Here is a 16,532-nt window from a genome sequence, read left to right on the forward strand (position 1 = left end):
ACAGTCCTGAAGGGCAAGATAGTCACAACTCATAGGTGCACAAAGGACTGCTGCCAGAAGGAACTGGCTGGCTGCACACCCTGGAGCTCCCCAGGCACCCAACTGCAGAGCTGCAGCAAACATCCCAACTTCCCAACCAAACAACCAAGCTGCACCAGTTTAACTATGGCCTTTCCCATCAAAGAAAGTTGCCAGCCAGGTTGTGAATTAAGGCAGCCAGGCTCCGCCAGGAGCACAGCCAGAGAATGAGGACAGTTAATGTCCCCTCTGCATCAGGCTGGTGACACTGCACTTGAACAGCTTGGGCAGCTTAAAAGGGATGTGGAGAACTGGAAAGGCAGAGAGCTGGCACCACAGTCTGAGCTTGGGGCACAGGCTGGAACAGCCCTGAGGTAGAGGGACCATCTGATCACTGCCTGCAGCTCCTGGAAGTGAAGTTGCAGAGGACAGGCATGAACTCTTCTCAGTAGTGACAGTGTGACAATGGGCAAAAGCCACAAACCGAGATGCAAGACAGTCAGGATGCATGTCCATGAAGTATTTTCAGTACAAGGAGTGTTCATCCCTGGGAGAGAAACACAGGGAGGCCAGGGATCTCATCCTTATGCTTGCCCAGATAAAGCCCCAGCTAATCTCACCTATCATTAGTGACAGCCCCACCTCAAACACAAGGTCAAATTAAAGACCTACAGAGGTCTTTCCCCAAAACACTCCAGTTCTGTGATTTGAACTGCAACAATCACGCTGGCACGTGTGTGTTGTTTTCCTTTACAGGTGCCCACCCTGTAATCAAAACACACTCCTGCAACTCCATTCCACCCTGAAAAACTGTTATAAGAGTGCCCATAGACTTTATCCCAGATCATCCCAGAAAGGGAATGTGAATGCAGCAGGCAGCCAGGGAAGGCCAGGAATGCCTCCCAGAGCCCATTTAATGGCTCTGAATGGGCTGCAGCAGAGCTCTGCTACAAAGACCTAATTGCCCCAAGATATGTATCTGTAAGTTCAAAGCCCTCCAGCTGGTGTGAAAGGGAGACTTCCTCACAGGAAGGCTGCTGAGCCTCAACAGTGAAGCAGGCAGCTCAACTACATCCCAGATAAAAGTGCACATGGTGGTCATTGCAGCGCTGAGATCCAAGAGGGATCCCAGCCTAGCAGAGCAGCAGCCTCAAAACATCTTCCCCTTCTTTGCACAACACGAAACCAGGGCTGTGACAGTTGCACCTGCCAAGAAGCACAAGGAGGTAACCCAGATGGGAAGGCCGGGGAGCCTCATCAGCAGATGTACTGCCAGGAGTTCTGAAAAATAAACCTGGCGAGGTTTCCAACCCAGCCAGCACAGCCCTACACAGGGCCAGGCCAAGCATGCTGTGCTGGGGCACAACACAGGGGACAATGCCCCTTTTCTGCTGGTGAGTTGTAGAATCTTAGAATATCCTGAGTTGGAAGGGACCCACAAGGATCATTGAGTCCAACTCCAGGCCCTGCCCAGGACACTCTAGCAATCCCACCCTGTCCCTGAGAGCATTGTCCAAATGCTCCTGGAGCTCTGGCAGCCTTGGAGCTGTAACCCCTTCCCTGGGGAGCCTGTTCAGTGCCTGACACCCTCTGGGGCAAGAACCTTCTCCTGATATCCAACTTAAACCCACCCCAATGTAACTTCATGCCTTCCCTCAGGTTGAGGGAATCCTAGGAATGTAGAACTCAGCTACCAGAGCAGGGGAGGTCTGGCTCACACTGCAGTTTGCAAGAGGAAAAGGAAGACAAGACACCCGATCTCTGTAGCTAACACACGGCTATCACCCAGTTGTTTCTCAGGGAAACCTCCTACATTAAGGCCAACCTCTCACAGTTTCTCTCCAGTTTCAGTTGGTTAAGACAAAGACTAGCAAAAGAAACTCATCTGAAAGGTGAGGAAAGCACAAACCATTGATCTCTCCCACCTGCATCCCTTCACCCAGCACATCACTGGCTTCAGCTAATCCCGAGAACTAGTTACACCCTGAAATACAAATGGCATAAAGTGAAAGAGCTGTTCCTGTCCAGGGAGAAGGAGTTGATGGTGAATTCAGAGCACATCACTGTGTTTGCCAAACTAAGATAAATGTTAAGTAGCACACTGATTTATGTCTTATCAAGAATAGATTTTATCTCTGGCAGATCCCACAGGTGATAACTCAGTCTAGCCTTTACTGAATAGCTGTGCTACCAGGTGAAATCTAGATCTCAGCTTGTCTACACACTCAGAGGATCCTCCATTCTCATTCCTAAACTGCACAGTAGCACCAGACAGGAAAGTTCTGCCCCATTCCCTTTATCTATACATGAGCAGTTGACCTTTTCTATTCTCAGACACAAGAAACCAAGTACCTTGTAAAGGTCCTTCCCCATCTCACAAGTGCTGAACAGCAGATACACCCTTGCCGAGTGTGTAGGGAGGGGAAGGCAAGCTCCCTGCCTCAGACTGGAACAAGGAGCTTCAGATGTGGCCTCTGGATGCCCAGAAAACAAAGCCAAACTTTAGCTGACTCCCCCAGACATTCTGTGGGAACTGGACACAGAGAAGTTATTTCCACAGGAAACCAAAGCCAAGACCCTACTAAAAGGGACTGCTGCAAGTCCCTGGTACTACTTCTCCTGAAAGAAAACAAAATTACTCCTCATTCCCAGCAATGCATTTTCTTGTCCTGTACATCAAGGACGAATAGTTGAGTTTACTGACCCCAAAAGAGCTCCAGCAAGGTAAGAGGCCTAGAGATCCCTCTCTCTACGCATCTCTACCTCTTGAAATTAAACAACATTCCATTCAATCCGCCCTACTGCCGTGACATGTGTGGCAGGGGCCAGGCAATGGCCCAGCCCGCATCCACATTGTGCACTCACTTACTTCCACCGAGGCAATTCAAACCAGTTTGCTTCTACATAGGATACAAAGATCAGAATTAACCTCCCATGTTCCTTCCAGTGGAGCAGAGAAATACCCAGGAAAGCCTCAGGTTCTTCAGTACTGCCCAAGCCCCCCTGGCAGATGGGAAGCTTCTCAGGACTTGGCTGGGTAGATAAGAAAGGAAAAACTGCATATTCAGACACAGAAGCATATCATAGGTAGGGCAGGAAGCCAAGGGAAAAGAAATAGCTAAACTGAGCATGAAACAGCATTGTTGCAAGCTGCACATTTCACTGTCCCAACCCAGTCAGATCCAGTTGAAAACAGTGACTCACAGCAGAAGTGCATGGACCTGGGCCCATGGCTCCAGCTGTACCCCTCAAGAGCCAGTGGTGAGCCACTGCCCTAGGCACGTTCTTGTCAACATACACACAGCTCTGAGCAGCAGAATCAGAGCATAACTGGGTCCTAGAAATTTTACAAGTTCTCACAGGACCCATCCTGAGCTACCTGAAAAAAATGCAAAGAAAACACCTTAAAGAGCATTAAAGACATTACACCATTGGCAAGGAAATACTGCTAGAGACCAGGGTTTCAGTATCAAAGGGAAGGACCCTGGGACAAGAGTGATGGGGACAGATCTCGTAAGCTAGAAATACTTTCACAGGTGAAGAAGAGGCAGGCAGGTTGGAGGGGCAGCATGTCCTCTGGGCACTGAGAAACTGCAGTTGGAAACACTGATGATGTGAGCTGCTACCCAGAGCTGCTTGAGTCTTCCAGCCAGGGAGAGAGACAACAGCATAAGTCAGCTGACATTTCTCCCAGAACAAATGCAGCCAATCGCTGCCTTGACAAGGAAGTTATGTCCTACCAACACATTCCCAGTTACTGGAATAATAGGTTCTGCCCATAAAAAGTAATTTCAGTGCCTGAACAGTTCAGTGGCTCCCAGACCTGTCAGCCCATCTTACCCTGCTGCTAGCTAATGTTTGGCTCATGTTCCACCCAGACATCACCGACATGTTACTTTATAAGCAGTGCCTTGCCCCTCCAGGTTCATCTCAAGTGATCTATTTAGCACATTACACCTCACAGGGCAAATAAGAAACTACATTCCCGTGTTTACGCAGAAAATAGGAACTCGGGTTCTGCTGTGTTAGGAGTTATTTAATGTATAAAGCACCAAAATACCTTCATTTTATAAGGGAAGGACATTTCATTTTACATCTGGCCATACAGACCAGTGCATGAGAGGAAAAGAAAAGAAGGTGAGTGGAGAGCACCAGGCTCCCTTCAGCAGGTTCAGCTAAGTCCCAGTCCCATAAGGAAGCACTGCCTTCCCTGGGAGCTGCTCTTCCTGCAGACACATTTGGGTAACACAGCTCAGTCATGTTGCTCCTCCCCAGTAAGCAGGAATAGGAGGCAGTTCATTAAAACTGGAAGAGCTGGGACACAAGTAGCTGGAGGCACCTTTCCCGGAGCAGCAGAACCAACCTTCCCAGAGTGAGCCGTCGCCAACGCCCAAGACACAAGGAGCAGCACAAAGGATCATGCTTACTTGAAGAGGGCATGTATGAATGCAACATATGAGTGCAAACTCAAGTGAAAGGACCTGGCTAACGGCCATGAGGAGGAAGGAAAGCATCATCTTCATGGAAGCAGCTCTCCACAGGACCCAGGTATGGGGATGGCCATGAGAAGAGCTTGCAGAAAGGTCCCCAGAGAAACCTGCCTGGCACACATGAGTCTGTGGCACATTCCATTTTCAACACCTTGAAACAGCTAAGAATGTCTTTAAAAACTTAAAACACACAGAAAGCAGGAATTTAAAAATCCAAAAGTCATGAGTTTGAGCTCACCTCACAGCTCTGAGGAGTCACGCTCCTCACAGATGCCCAAGTCCTCCCAACGCATCCACCCTCCTCCAAGGCCCAGTCACAAGCTCAGTTCTCAGCACAGATCCTGGCACACCTGCCTCTACCCAGGCAACATCCCAGGAAAAGCCATCTTCTCCCAGCCTCTTGGGTGCCACTCTGAGGATTGTCACTTCCAAACACGAACCAGAGCAGTCTTTGGGATGGCAACAGACCCTTACTAGGGAAAACATTCATGCTGAAGAGCAGCAGCATCTCAGTGACAGCACTCCATTCACACTCTTGCTATTGCATGTTTTAATAATTCCAAGAAAAAAAACCAGTAATTTGGGTAAAAATTTATTTTACATACAGACCATTGCAGCTTAACTATTAATCAAGAGAAGTTATTTTCCTTTACAGGAAGTGACCAGCTGGTCTGAGATTAACAGAAGTCTAAGCCTGAGAGCTGGGATTTTAGTTTGGAAATCAGATCTTGGGGGCAGGTTCCTTCCAAGCACCACTCAATACAGTGAGGAGCTACAGGATTTAACTGCAGGTCAGCTGCACTGCACAGTGCTGGAAGCATATTCCCAGAGTCAGTCCAGATCTTTCCCAAGCTGAACTTGCTGAGAAAGATGGTGCCTGGTAGAGTTTGGATGCATTTCCAATATTTTGTTCAGCTCTCAAACTAGAAACAGAAGTGGTGAAACAGCACAGTCTCTGTGAAGTACAAAACACCAAGTTACAGGGCAGCAGACACACGGGACAGCAGGAATGGCGGGGACTCTCCTAAGCCAAGTGTTCTACGTGTAGCGGGGGCCCTGGCTGGGGTCATTCTCTGGCCCTATTTCAAACAGAGTACAAAAAAATACTTCGACTGGTAATTAATTGTACTGGAAACAAGCAGTCTACTGAAAAGCAAATCTTACTCTAGGTGCCAATGAGTCCTTAAAAGCAGAGAAGGGACTGAGGAGCTGCACTTGGGCAGTGCTTCCAGGATCATTCACGCTGCTCCATTTTTACTTTGGGAGGTCTCAGGAAGGTCCTGTTTTTCTTTTCTTTCTTCCCCTTTGTATTTGCCTGAAAATTTCTCCAGCTGTCTACACGACCATCCCGACTTTCCTGGGAACAACAGGGAAGAATTGGAGAGTTAAAATACAAGAGCCAGAGCACAGGTAGTACATACCAGTTTCAGATCAGTAGCAATTTCCTCTGATCCAGCATGCAGCCCCTGACAGCCAGGACACAAAGACACTGGGAAGAGCCAGAGCAACACAGTGCATTAGAACTATAAGTAAGCTTACACGCACCAGTATAAGCACTCTGCTGGATTCTTGTTTCAGAAACCAGCAGACTGGGTTGGACAGTCCTTACGCTGTACTGAAGCCTCAGAGGAAACAAGAAACCTCTCAAATGGCTGTTCCTAATCCGTCAGCCCAGAATGTGCCATCTCCTTTCTCTGTCTCACCTCCTCACTCTCCTGGTGCTGCAGCTTGGAAGCAGGGAGAACAGAGAAGGGAAATGTACTGCTGCCTTCTCTCATGCTTCTTGCTCAAAGTCTCATCACATTGACAAAATGAGAAAAAAGGCCACTGGTGCACTTCTCTCCTCTCCCTGTCCTACCTGCTGAGCAGCAGAAGCTTTTCCTGAGGAGAACAAAAAACCAAAACAGAAACCAAACTAAACCAAACAAACAAAACCCACAAAAAACCCCCCTAAATCTCCCCACAAAGCCAACCTATGATCTCTACAGGCTGAACGTTTCACAGCAGGACAAAGTCCAGGGATGGTCCATTTCACAGCATGGGATCCATCCGCTCCAGGCCCATCTCAGCAATACCGGTGCTGCAGATGGGCTCTGGCTGCAGCAGCTGTCTGCTTCCCTTCCCCCTTTCCCATGGCAGGATGGGAGAGGGCCCAGCACTAGCAGGGATCTGGATGCTGGGGCACAGTGCAACCCCAACACCTACACCGGTCTTCTCCAGCTTTGCTGGTGACCATTTCATCTATGTGAAAAGATGGTGTCAAAACAAAATGAATCCTTGGCATGCACAAGATTGAGAGGATTATTTCTGCTATGCAGAGATTCAGCTGTCTAGCAGTGGCTGAGGACACGCGGAGCTACAGTATCAATAGTTCTGCAGCTCCTGTTTGCTCAATCCATATTCGGTTGTGTCACTTGCTCCCATGTCCCCAACTGCTGTGCTGTACTGCACCCCTACAGCAGTGACACCCACCTTCTGTGGCCATCCTGGTGTGAGAACACAGAACCTCTGTCAGCAACAAGGCCAGTGACACACTCAACTTACTTCTCTGGCATTAAATAACAAAACCCATAGCACACTCAATACAGCAACATTAAACAAGTTTTCTAGAATACCCAGCTCTTCTATACTTGTTATATGGCACACAACCACAAACTCTTCCAAGCTGAGTCTCCAGACACATCCTAGCTGTCCGCTTTCCACAGGATGCCAGTCCAGCTCATACACTTCTCTCCCAGATATCCCTTTTTTAACGCTCTCTTGAGCATAGACTGGGCTCTGACTTTGGATTAAATGAACACACTAATTCATCCTTTCATGACATCCTGCACATCTTTACCGACATCTTTCCTGCCCACCACTCCCTGCATGCCTCAAGTCTTCAATTCTGGTGTGTAATGAGGGAAGAGTTATAGGCTAGATCGAGTATTTTGGTGGGCTGTAGGCTGGATCCCTAAAATAGCAGCACGACCACCATGAACTACTTCAGATATGCCTAAACCCTGGCTGCAGGGTGGCAGGGTCACTGAGAAGTGACTGTCCATCATGTCTTTGATATTCAGAGGAGACACAGATCCCATAAGTGTTAGGAAGCAGACTGGAAAATACCACCAACAGTCCACACAAACACTTTCCAGATTAAGGTTTAGTGGTCACCAGTGACCTGGGCTAAGCAGCAATTCAATTTTACAACTAAAGACAAGAATGAACTGCTGACAGAGATGAAAAATAGCATACCTCAATTTACCAGACCTGTTTCTGCACAGGTGATACCAAAGCCATATTGATGGGCTCTTCTCCACCCACATGAACAAAAGCCAGGCTGGTGCAGATCTATTAAATTGTCTTACAGACTTGCATACAAAAGGTCTCTCATCTCTCTAGGGGCATTCCCTGCAACATGGACAAGAACTGCTGAGGCCCATTCTGTAAGTTAAACTGCTGAATACCTCAAAGTTCTTCTGCCATTCTCGTTCTCGTTTGGCTTTCTCTTGTGCTTCGATTTCCTCTTCCCTCTGCCGCTTCCTGGAAGGGAAGCCACAAAGAAGTTATGAACCCACAAGCATCTATTTTAAAAAGCAAGGCAATACTTTCAAAACATCTTGGAAAGCTCTTCTAATTTTTTGGCAGATTACAGAATAAGTAAATACACACACCTAAGATAGCACAGCAAACAGAATTTTGTTTCATATTTGGAAGAGCAGCAAGCAGAGAAGATGGTTTGGCCCCACTGACAGCAAGCACATAATTAGTGAGTCGGCTTCTCTTGCTCAGCAAAACAAGCTGGACTTCTTCATCCAAGAAGCTGGATATCACTCTAGTAGTAAGTCTCTAAAACTCTTGAGGATACACATTCTGAGAAGTTAATAACCCCTTCAGCACGCAAAGCAAAAATTAAATTTTTAACCTCCTACTTTTCACCTGTAATCAAAAGCAATGTCCTACAGCCACTTCCCACCTCACTGACCACCGCAGAACCCTCCGGCAGGAAGTGTATCTGCAGTGAGCACTCAAGCAGCATGTGATCAAAACACCTAAAATAGTTCAGGATCACACATGCCACAGGGTATTTCTGTCACTTAAATAAAATTAAAAATCAATCCTTTGCACACTAATAGCATGTAGAATTGTGTCACCATTTCTCTGCTGTGGCTGGCCTCCGTGTGTACACATAAGAGAATACAAGCGTATCAAATATACTGATGTCTTCAACAGAGGAGCACAAATCTCCTGTGTGCTTTTCTCAAGCATAGGGCTCTACAGCACATGGGCTACTCAGAGAAGTAGCGGAATCCACATTATTGGAAATCAGCATGACAACACCCTTGTTAATCTAATCCAAGGCTCTGCTTTCAGCAGAAGGTCTGACCAGATGATCTCCAAAGGTTCATTCCAATTTAGACTGTTCTAAGACTCTCTGATCCTTTATCTTCTCTGAGGAAGCATGAGGGGGAAGAAGAGCCTGAACTGCACAAGAAGAACATCACTTATACCTTTCATGCATTTCTTTTGCTTCTCTTTCTTTCCTCTTAATTTCCAGTTCAGCAAAGAGCTTCATTGTCTGTTTGTATACAGCTTGTTTGAACTGTAAAACACAAATCCAGTCTTAAAATAATGCATATCAACACAGTTAAAGTCTGTTTTACAGACGAATGTAAGAAGCAAAGAAAGCAAACCATAGGTGCGCCCACATAACCTATATCTTGACCTGACAACAGCAGCAGCACACAGGAAGGTATAAACCACTGCTGATTAAATTCTGGCCCTGGCACCAGGAAACAACTAAATATTAATCTCACATTAGTCTCGTTTTAATTTGTATTCATGAAGCTGTGCCTAAAGAGAACTGTTCACTTCAAACCCTCTTGGGTTAAGTCTTGCATTGTTACATGTGACAAAAAAATGGTCACTGTTTTAGAGAGTAACTTTACAGCAGATCATCTTGATGTGTTGTAAAAACCTACCATTGGCTTCCCAGTAGGAAATCAATATGCTTAAACCAATCTTCATTACTAAAGAACAACAAGAATAGGATGGTTATGGGGTTACTGTGGTGATACTGACAGATAAAAATCACTTTCCATGAAAAAAAAGGGTGATGAGACTAATGGAGTCAATGTTTAGCAATCACCTATCATTGTTACAGCCTCTCATATCGCTGGACTTCTCCAGACTAGAACCCAGGTAAGAAGAACTGAGTTATGCCATGCCCTTTCTAATACAAGTGGTTTGTTGCAGAACAGCACATCTGTCCTTCAGTGCTATATGAAAGAAACAGACAAAACAGCTCTCAATAAAAAACATCACAAGCTCATTTTAGCCGTGCTGCAGTGAGTGCTTGCTACACGTGCCTCCGCCAGTAGCAGGAATGCCACAGTTCCAGCAGTCAGAAGACAACAAGAAATTAAATTCAAAAAACAGTGCATGATGCACAAGCAATGAAGACTTGCTTTGAGAAAAGAACAGGGTATTTTGATCTATATAATCTCACAATATATTTACTCTTTACACTACGGTGAAACTATTTTCCAAAGTACACAGGTATCACCTGACACATGATACTCTACAGTGGCTAAGCAGAATTTGTTCTTCTGTAAATATAAGGGTTTACAACATTAACAAGTCTAATAAATACTTCTGCATTGGTTTTGAATCTTAATTCCTCAAAACACATTTTGTACTTCCCAGTTTCTCTGAATATAGTATGACTTACAACTTCAGGATCATCCTCCTCTACAGTGGGAGGTTTTCCATCCTTCTTCAGCTGCTTCTTTTTTTCTTTCACCTAAAGATTAAGAACAAAAATAAGAGCCTTAAAAATTTTATAGGGCTTACATAATTGTATCCAAGTAGTTCTGCATTCCTATTCTAATGTGTAGAAAGAACTCTGCTCTTGACTGGATCGATGTTTTATTTTACACCAAACCCTCCGAGGCCCAGATAAATACATACAAGATTACTATCACGTGAACTGTAATAATTAAAAATACTGTGATGGATTCTATTCCTTCAACATAATCCGTTTTGGTTTTTTGAAGGATGTATTCTTATTCAATATACACCATCCAAACCAGCAGGAAGTTTACTTTGCTTCTTGATATTCAAGTGACTAACAACAAACAGAACATCAAGCGTTCCTTGTGTTAAGAGTATCTGAGTTCTCCTGTATCATCTGCTTCCTCAAGCTTTCTGTGTTTTAATCCACCCACATTACTATAACTTCTTGGCCAATGCAATCCAAGGTCCTTTTCTTATCTTACAGGTCAATATCCCCCAAACTTCCCAGTCTCCTGCTGTCACCACCTATTCTCTTCCACCTACACATATCTGAACTGCATCATTCATTCACAGACTTGGAAAAAAATATTTAGGTCAGATCATGTAGTCTGACCTGATTATTTCAAGTACTGAATTTCACTGAATTATCTTGCACTGAGCTCAACAGCAGTCCTGGACACACCAGACTTGTTTCTGCTGTGAAGAGCTTGGTGCCCACCTGCACAGTACCATTATGGGGTTTGCTCAGTTTAGTGACAAACATGAGGCAAGCGTACCAAAAAGCAAAATATGAATGATTACCACTCACCCCCAACTCTGGACGTTCCCATAGAATACTTACAGTGTGTTCCACATATTCTTTTCCTGCCTGTATCACATCCAAGGCTCTCTTCTTTTGCTCCTGATCTAGCAGCAGCTTGTAAGCTTTATCTACAGCTAACAAAAAGCATCAATATTAATAGCACCAGTAGTCATGTTCACAAGGCATCACAAGACTGCTACTTGTCAGCATTACTAATTTGTCTTCTAGAATTTGTAGAGGTCATTTGTTCGGCAGTGGGTTTTGTTTGGGTTTTTTTTATTAAATACTTCTAGGAAAGTGGTAACATGCATAGTTAAATGAGTTTCGGGGTACAGTAATGGCAGGAACTGTATGATACCTTCTGGAGGGAGCAGGTGAAAGCATCAGTCCTACTGGGCATGAGATGAGTTTAAGGTGCAGAACACCTTACTGTGATGCAAAACACACACCTAAAACCATCACTCTACTCCTGTCCTATAGTCTTTGACTAAAATCTAATGCACAGATTAAACAGTTTTTGTTGAACAATCCCAAAACCCCATGAAGATGTCTGTCCCTGTTGTGACATGATAATGCCATTGTTGCCACCTAGTGCCACCTGCTGAAATGCCACTGTCTCACACAGCTGCTGCTACCACAGCTGCTTCTGCCACAGCTAAAGCACCTCTGCAGCAACCCTTCTGTCCCCTCCACCCTAATGAACATTTAAACCAGCACTAGAAAAGCCGCAACTACTAACCCAAAGCAGCCCAGAGAAAGAGCATTACCTTCAAACGCTTTCTGGGCTCTATCTGCATCATCTTGGTTTTTGTCTGGGTGCACCAATATTGACAGCTGCAAGAGAAAGGATCTTGCTATCAAGATCATGGTGAAAGATGAAGAGTATTTTGGAGATTTTTGAGAGAAGGGAAATAGCATCAGACAGAAAGAATCCAAAGAGATCACATTCCTTTGTACGTGGAAAAACCAGCTGACAACATGCAGAAGTATGTGCCAGTACAAGTCGATAGAACAAACAATCCCTGTAACAAACAGGCTGTCCAAGAAAAGCTGCAGCTTGTGATGTGTGGAACAATTTAAACACCCCTCAACTACAGTGCCTGGGCTGATATGAACACCTTGGTCATTGAAGATTTGTATCCTTGGTCTTGACAAGAAACAGACATAAAAAAATCATCCTCAACCAAAGTCTCTCAAGAAGTTCTCCAGCATCCCCAAGGCTGTCCAAATACCAAACTATTTAAGAGTGGTCATTTTTCCTCAGGCTACTTTACTGAAAGTTAAGAAAACTCCTACCTGTACTCTACCTGGCAGAGACAGGACACGGATCACTACCATCCTGAGGGGAACTTTAACTGGGCTGGAAACCACATGTCCCCACATTCCTCTTTCAGAACGTTATTTCAAACTTTCCCCATACGGCTTCTTTTTTTATTTTTTTTCCAGACCTTTTATTTTTGCCATTGCCATTGCCATTGCCATTACGGAGCAGCAACTGAAACCACACAGTGCTGAAGTCTACAAAATAACTACTTTTGGAACTCTACAGGTGCCAGTTTGTAGCTCCCAAGAAAAGGTTTGCCTTCAGTCCTGAACAGATTTACTTCAGCCAGTGTCTTTTTTTCCCTTTGTTGGCTATTCCACATTCTGCACTTAAGTGTTTGATTTCTGCAATGCGAAATTCCATGCACATTTTTCATTTCATTACCTTGAATTCAAATCATCTCCCCATAGCATTTTACCAGCCCAAAGCAGAGAACATCCCACTTTACTGTCTTGCAGAACTGAGAAGTCAGCAATAGACCAAGAAGTTATCCTCCCACTTCCCACATACAGGAGTAGCCCATATCCTGCTCCTCTGCCACCCAGCATCTTCCTGTCTAAAGGCACCCAATGCTATTAATTCAGATGGAGGCTGCAGCCTCCCAAATACTGTTTCTTTGCTGTGCACTGATTAAACTCAAAATTTTTCCTGCAGGTCTGTCAGCAGAGGGAGGCTGGGGTAATGCTTCCTGTGTTGCAGACCGGCCAGTAAGCAGGGCTGCTACTTTTCCAGGTAACCAAGCCACTAAAAGTGACCACAGAAATTCTTAAAGAAACCTCAGAGAAAATATACTTTTGGATCCAAGTCCATATATTTGATAAAAACAGTTTTTGATCTTCTTTTTGAACTCAGGCTCAAGAGGCTGATTATACATGGCTCTATCAGTTTGCAATAGCCCCATCACACATGGCACAGGCAAAGCAGCCTATCATGCATGGACTGGGGACACTGCTGCAGCTCTCCTCTTGTTGATACAAGCACCGTTCTATGAATTTCTGCCAAAAATAGACACCCCTCTACCTAGATACAGCTTTACTACCATTTTTCTTGTGCCCACACCCAGCGCACAATCTCTACAGCACTTGTAGTTCCCTTCCACGGACTTTGAGTGCAAAAGCTGAATACCTGTCGGAATCTTTTCTTTATCTCTTCATCTGTGGCTTCGGGATCCATTTGCAGCACCTAAAGGAGACCATGAAAGCACAGCACGTTTGATGCTATTCTCCACGTTTCAGGTTCCTGTCAGCAAGCTCTAACACTCTCATGAGGAGTGGCTGAAGTTACTGGGTTTGTTCAGCCTGAACAAGAGGAGGCTGAGCAGAGAAGTCATTACACTCTTACACATCCTTCCAAGGGGCAGCTCAAGGGCAGGTCCCAGTCTCTTCACTCTCATGACATGACAAAACTGCATGAAACTGAGTCAGGGGAGGTTTAGGTTGGGTATCAGGAAAAGGTTCTTCCCCGAGAGCATGTTGTGGCACTGACCAGGCTCTCCAGGGAATGGTCACAGCCCCAATGCTGCCAGAACTCCAGGAGCATTTGGACAACGCTCCCAGGGATGCGCAGGGTGGGACTGTTGGGTGTTTGTGCAGGGCCAGGATTTGGACTGGATGATCCTGATGGGTGCCTTTCAATTCAGCATATTCTACAATTCTGTAACACCGGCACACACCAGAAAGCTTGCCCCACAATGACATGAATTTTCACCCAGTAAAACAGAAACATTTCACACGTTTGTGACACTACTTTTAGCAATGCCAGATTCCTCTGGCTATGCCAGTGTCCTTTCTACGTTCAAGTCTTGTGTAAACAGCTACAATCCATAAACCGGTCTGAACTTTTGACCCATCCCGTAGCAATGCTCAGTCTGACAGAAACAAAAGCATATGGTGGTTTGGGGACAATGTCAGATCATTCATAACTTAGAACTTTGGGCAGGAAATATACTACTTTATATGAATTTATTCATTTTATCATTTTAAAAGAAGACAGTAGAGTTTTACTGTTTGGTTTCCATGAGTGACATCACTTGTTTACTGATCTTTACAGATGCGGCAAAGTTTAGGAACTCTTTCATGAATTAATTTACTGAACAGAAGATTTAAGCAACAAGTGAGCAGATGCATGCAGTCTGACTCTAAGAATCTGTAAATAAAAAACACTCTCCCACAGAAAAGCTACAGTCTACTCTGAAATGGCTTTCTTAATTTACACTTCAAGTCAAGTACTAAGACCTATACAAAACTGAATGCTGTCAAAGTGAATCTGCTGACTCATCTGGCTGACCAGCCCTGAATTGGGACTACAAAAAGCACCTGAGGCTTGAAAAAGGCAGAGAAGATGACATCAGGAAGGAATACGCTCAGGGAAAGCCAACTCCAGATGAACACCAGATTGCTTATTTACCGTCTTCCTCAGGCTTTCCTACCCATTAAGACTTTATAACTGACTGCAACTTGCAGTCACTTATAACCAGAATCAAACACTGTAAAGTGCAAGGGGATTATCCATTACCCAATGGCTCCTCAGAGACTACTCACTGGTGTGACCACTGAGAGACTGTTTCTTACTCTATGCAGTATACAAGTTCAGTGGGATGAACACCCAAAATAAAACACAGAACTAGAAATGCTGAATTAAGAGAGCTATGACCAGAACCTGCCAAGCTGCCACCTCCAGCTACTACCTTCCCATTCAGAAAGTACTCAGCCAAATCTTCCAGTGCTGTTGTATGAGGGAAATGTGACAATATATAGTTTGTGCTGCCATCAAACAGTGAGAAAGATAGTGAACACATATACACCATCCTGCTATCTTCTGCAAACCTTCTGCACAGTAATCTGTACATGAAGAATTCCTTTCTTTCCTTGTCTTGTCTTTTACTGGAATAAATACTCAGGAAATCAGGAAGTTCATACACCAATTTAGAAAGGAGGATAGAATGTTCAAACAAACCTCAAAAGGGTTCAAGTTGAAATACGAAGATCCAGGTCGGGTCAGCCGGTCAATTTGGTTTTTTGATGTTAAAACAGAGTCTCGTTTTTCAATTTGCTTTACCTGAAGAACAAGAGAGACCTGTATTAACTGACCATCACAACACTCTTACCTGTTTTATCCATGTTGTCAGTATACCAGTCATCCTTGTCCTGGACTACAATCATAATACCTCTTGCTTACCCCAAGCCTGTAGTTACTTTACTCAGGCACTAGAAGGCCATATTTTTTAGCCTTTCCTACAGCACAACAGTATTTTTAACATCATGTTTTAACTATAAGAAACACTGTAGAGCAGTTTTGCCTGTTTCTTCTAAGGCTTGCTTTACAGTTTTGTGCCTTCCCCATTCCCCATGCACCTCCAGCAGTACTGTCACTGGGATTCCTTGGAAACCACGGCGTTATTACTTTTAACCCATTGCTGGCAGTGCAGCCCTTTAAACACTTTAAGTGATACTGATGCAAATATACGAGTCCACTTTACTCTAACCACAGGTTATTTAGTTCCGTTCACAGTACTATACCGAACCAAACCATGTATTTCTATTTAATGTTCATCTTTATTTAAAGAAACATGCATCCACCAAACTGGCACGGCGCCTGTGCGGGCAGCTCAGGAAACACGTTCAGACTGTGCCCAAAATAACGGAACCCGGCATACAGAAAGGGGCCCACGCACCCTCCCAAGTGACAGTTTGCCCACACCAAGGCCGAGCAAGAGCACGGCGGGGGCACGCGCTCAGGGCCCGCGAGCGCACACCTCCCACGTTTAGCTGAACGGAACATGGGCCGAACGCAGGGTCCCGTCCCCAGCCACCACCAGGGCTGTCGGAGGGCAGGACCGAGCACGAACTCACCGGCACCCGTCGCTCGCCCACCCCCTGCCCAGCGCCGACAGAGGCTCCGCCCGTCCCGCCCACCGGCGGCCCCCGACCCTGCCACAGCCCGGCTCCGCGCGGCCCGCAGGTCTCGGGGCCGCGGGCGGGCGGGGCCTAGGGGGCGCGGGCGGTACCTCGTTGTAGAAGGTCAAGAACGCGTCCTCGGCCGCGCCCGCGCCGGGCCCCGCCGCCGCCGCCGCCGCCATCGCCACCGACACGTGACCGCGCCGTCACGGCACGTGACCGCG

At 45.6% G+C, this 16,532-nt stretch overlaps 1 protein-coding gene across 1 annotated transcript; it reads right to left on the bottom strand.

Annotated features, from left to right (window-relative positions):
- Positions 1–5,084: 5,084 nt before the first annotated feature.
- On the bottom strand, positions 5,085–16,523 carry DNAJC8 (DnaJ heat shock protein family (Hsp40) member C8). The gene is made up of 9 exons (XM_039564640.1): positions 16,419–16,523; positions 15,368–15,469; positions 13,538–13,594; positions 11,856–11,922; positions 11,128–11,222; positions 10,222–10,293; positions 9,002–9,093; positions 7,958–8,033; positions 5,085–5,865 (listed from the first exon to the last, which is right to left on the bottom strand). The coding sequence occupies exons 1-9, from the start codon at positions 16,488–16,490 to the stop codon at positions 5,743–5,745; spliced, it is 756 nt and encodes a 251-aa protein (XP_039420574.1). The 5' UTR covers positions 16,491–16,523; the 3' UTR covers positions 5,085–5,742.
- Between the last annotated feature and the right edge of the window lie 9 nt (positions 16,524–16,532).

The sequence above is a fragment of the Corvus cornix genome, chromosome 23 (genome assembly GCF_000738735.6).
Source record: "Corvus cornix cornix isolate S_Up_H32 chromosome 23, ASM73873v5, whole genome shotgun sequence".
NCBI lineage: Eukaryota > Metazoa > Chordata > Aves > Passeriformes > Corvidae > Corvus > Corvus cornix.

Coding starts and splice junctions, on each gene's coding strand:
- DNAJC8 (XM_039564640.1), bottom strand. CDS start 16,490: ATGGCGGCGGCGGCGGCGGCGGGGCCCGGCGCGGGCGCGGCCGAGGAC. Junction 13,595..15,367: donor TCAACTTGAACCCTTTTGAG/GTTTGTTTGAAC, acceptor GGTCTCCTTTAG/GTGCTGCAAATGGATCCCGA. Junction 9,094..10,221: donor AGGAGGATGATCCTGAAGTT/GTAAGTCATACT, acceptor TGTGTTTTACAG/TTCAAACAAGCTGTATACAA.